The following is a 2,876-nucleotide window of genomic DNA, read 5'->3' as shown; positions in this document are numbered from 1 at the left end:
TTGGGTTCAGGAGGCAGACACCATCTCCACATTTAAGAGTAGGCTTAAGACTTTCCTCTTTGATAAAGCTTATAGTTAGGGCTGGCTCAGGTGAGTCCTGAACCATCCCTTAGTTATGCTGCTATAGGCCTAGACTGCCGGGGGATTTCCCATGATGCACTGAGCTCCTCTCTCCTCTACTTTCTCTCCCTCTGTATGCAACCTCATCCCATTATTGCATGTTATTAACTCAACTTCTTCCCTTTCCGGTAGTCTTGTGCTTTCTGCCTCTTAAAAGGAAGTTTTTCCTTACCTCTGTCACCTAGTGCTTGCTCTTGGTGGGAATTGTTGGGTTTCTATGAACATCATCAGAGAGTACGGTCTAGACCTGCTCTTTTATGAAGAGCGCTCTGAGATAACAGTTGTTGTGATTTGGTACCATATAAATAAAATTGAATTGAATTGAAATTCTAGGTGATGTCTGTCCCACCCTGCCACCCTGGAAATCGGGGAAGTCTGGTCACCCTATCCTATGGAAGTATGGATGTTAATGTTTAAAAACAGCTCACACATACAGTAGTTTCATGTTTAAAAAGGCTCAGTAATTTCCTGAAACAGCTGCTCACTGTTTTGATCAAACAAATAGGAAAGTGCATTTGTTGGGGACTACTTTCGGCGGTGGATGAATCCACATGTGGTACTCTAGTGAGTATTTGGGGCAGCAAAACAGTCTATATGGGACAGAGTCAGAATAATCTGCAGTGTGTGCGTTCATGGTGATGAAGGAACATGTGATCCAGTGCAGCAGTGAGGCTGATGTTTTAATAGTATCTGAACAAGAGACATCAGGCTGCGATTTCATGACTTTGGTGATTTACCTCCTGCCAGAAGAACAATGAAACAGAAAGCCTGGTTCTTGTTCATATAATTGCAACTATTTTATTTTATGTGTTGTCATAACTGTTGTAGCGCTTTTAAATGCTTAATAAAGTAGTTATAGTTGTTAACATACAGTAGTATGGTAGAGGGTACGAGGTACTGGTGGAGACATATTGAGTCATAAATCATCTGTGTGTGTGTGTGTGTCCTCAGTGAACTGTATCAGTCTCTGCAGTAGCTTCCAGCTGCAGCAGTCAGTTCAGTTTCTGTTCAGTCTGACTGAGGGAGGTTTTTGTACGACGCTTTTTCACTGTGTGAACTCGTTGGTCACAGAGAACCAATGTGTGATCCTATGAAAACTCTGACAGTAGTAAACTGCTGCATCTTCAGCCTGAACTCCACTGATGGTCAGAGTGAAGTCAGTCTTTGATCCACTGCCTGTAAAACGACCTGGAATCCCTGATTCTCGACGATTTGCCCAGTAAATGAGCAGTTTAGGAGTTTCTCCTTCTCTCTGTTGGTACCAGGCTAATATGTGGTCAGAACCATCAAAGTACACAGCAGGACTGACGCTACAGCTGATGGAGACGGAGGCTCCCAGAGCAGAACTCACTGCTCCAGGCTGAGTCACTGTGATCTGGCCTCTGGACTCTGAGGATACAGAGACAAACACATAAAGCAGCGTCATGGTTTTGTGGGCTTCATTTCAGAGGGACGGATGTTCATAGAGGAGAGGAGTTTGATTCTCTGGACTTTACCTGTGAAGCAGCAGCAGAGGAGAGTCCAGATGAGGACGGAGACCAAAGTCATGTTTTTGATGAGGAGGATTTCTGTGGCTTCTGTTGTCATGAAGGACAGCTGTCAGTCATCCAGTGTTCAACTCTCAGGACTATAAAGTCTCCCAGAGCACTGGAGCATGGTGCTGCTGATGCAAAGTGGCTCTCTATGGAAATGCTCTGACTGACTCCAACAGGGACTTGGATTACTCTGATGATGCTGCTTCTCAATGGATCAATACGTTTACCAGAGGATTGATTAGGAATGTGTCAGTGATCATTTTTATGGACATTTGCTTTGATGACTGCAGAAGGATTTTCTTTTACAACATCTTCTGTCTGCTTTCATTTCATTCTAGAGGGATCAATTTGACTTTCACACCAATGGAACAATATTTAAAATAAATAAATAAAAATGGGATTCATTCTGAACAACTGTGTCACTGTTTGATAAATATAACATGAAATAGTGAATTCTTTTAAAAACAGCAAGTGTTTTTGTTGAGTTTGTTGTGTTCAAAGTCAGAGAGCCGTGTCTCTCTACAGTGAGAGGTTTTTGTACGACGACTCAATCAGTTTGTATCACTGTGGTACACGTTCGGTGGAGGAACCAGACTGGAGTTTGGAAGTAAGTTTCTGCACAAATATTAAATATCATATCATCAGCGAAGGTTTTAATTTCTGTGTCTGAACATTTGTAGTAGATATAAATTTCCTCTGGACTGATCTAAATCACTTTAAAGACTCAATCTTATTGTTCGTTTCTCCTGTTTAACCATGAAGCTGAACTCAAAGCAGCTTTACTGAACTTCTCTTTAAACGTTCCATTTAATTTGTGAAATGTGAACAGCTTGAACTGCATAAAGATTAAAGAACAACACTCGTACTTTAAAAATCATTCAGCCTTTAATTCTGCATTTTAAACTGTTTAGAAGTTGAGTTAAAATTATTTTGAATAGTGTGAATGAAGATAAAAATGTTTCCAAATCTCTGATCTTCTAAAATGGCTCAAATTGTCTTTTAACCTCAGTTTGAAATAATGTTGACAGTTCTCTGATGCTGTTTTTAAATCTGTCTGAGGAACAGGTTACCTGTGGTCGTCTGTTATTTTGGGCTGATAATGTCCTTTAACAGTGGATCTCAGTAACTTTTGCCCTTTTGAGAGTTTTGACAGTAAATATGTTTTTTGTATTTCCAAATTTAAAACCTGGTTGTTTTATTTCCAGTGCAGTTTGATATCTT

General features: G+C 40.5%; 1 gene segment (V, D, J or C); it reads right to left on the bottom strand.

Moving 5' to 3' along the window:
* Positions 1-1,147: 1,147 nt before the first annotated feature.
* Positions 1,148-1,672, bottom strand: LOC123965067. The segment is given in 2 exon segments: positions 1,148-1,509; positions 1,617-1,672. Coding segments are annotated over 2 exon segments (396 nt in total).
* Positions 1,673-2,876: the final 1,204 nt, after the last annotated feature.

Source organism: Micropterus dolomieu, unplaced genomic scaffold (genome assembly GCF_021292245.1).
Source record: "Micropterus dolomieu isolate WLL.071019.BEF.003 ecotype Adirondacks unplaced genomic scaffold, ASM2129224v1 contig_8461, whole genome shotgun sequence".
In the NCBI taxonomy this organism is placed as follows: domain Eukaryota; kingdom Metazoa; phylum Chordata; class Actinopteri; order Centrarchiformes; family Centrarchidae; genus Micropterus; species Micropterus dolomieu.
This window is presented reverse-complemented; position numbering and strand designations above follow the sequence as displayed.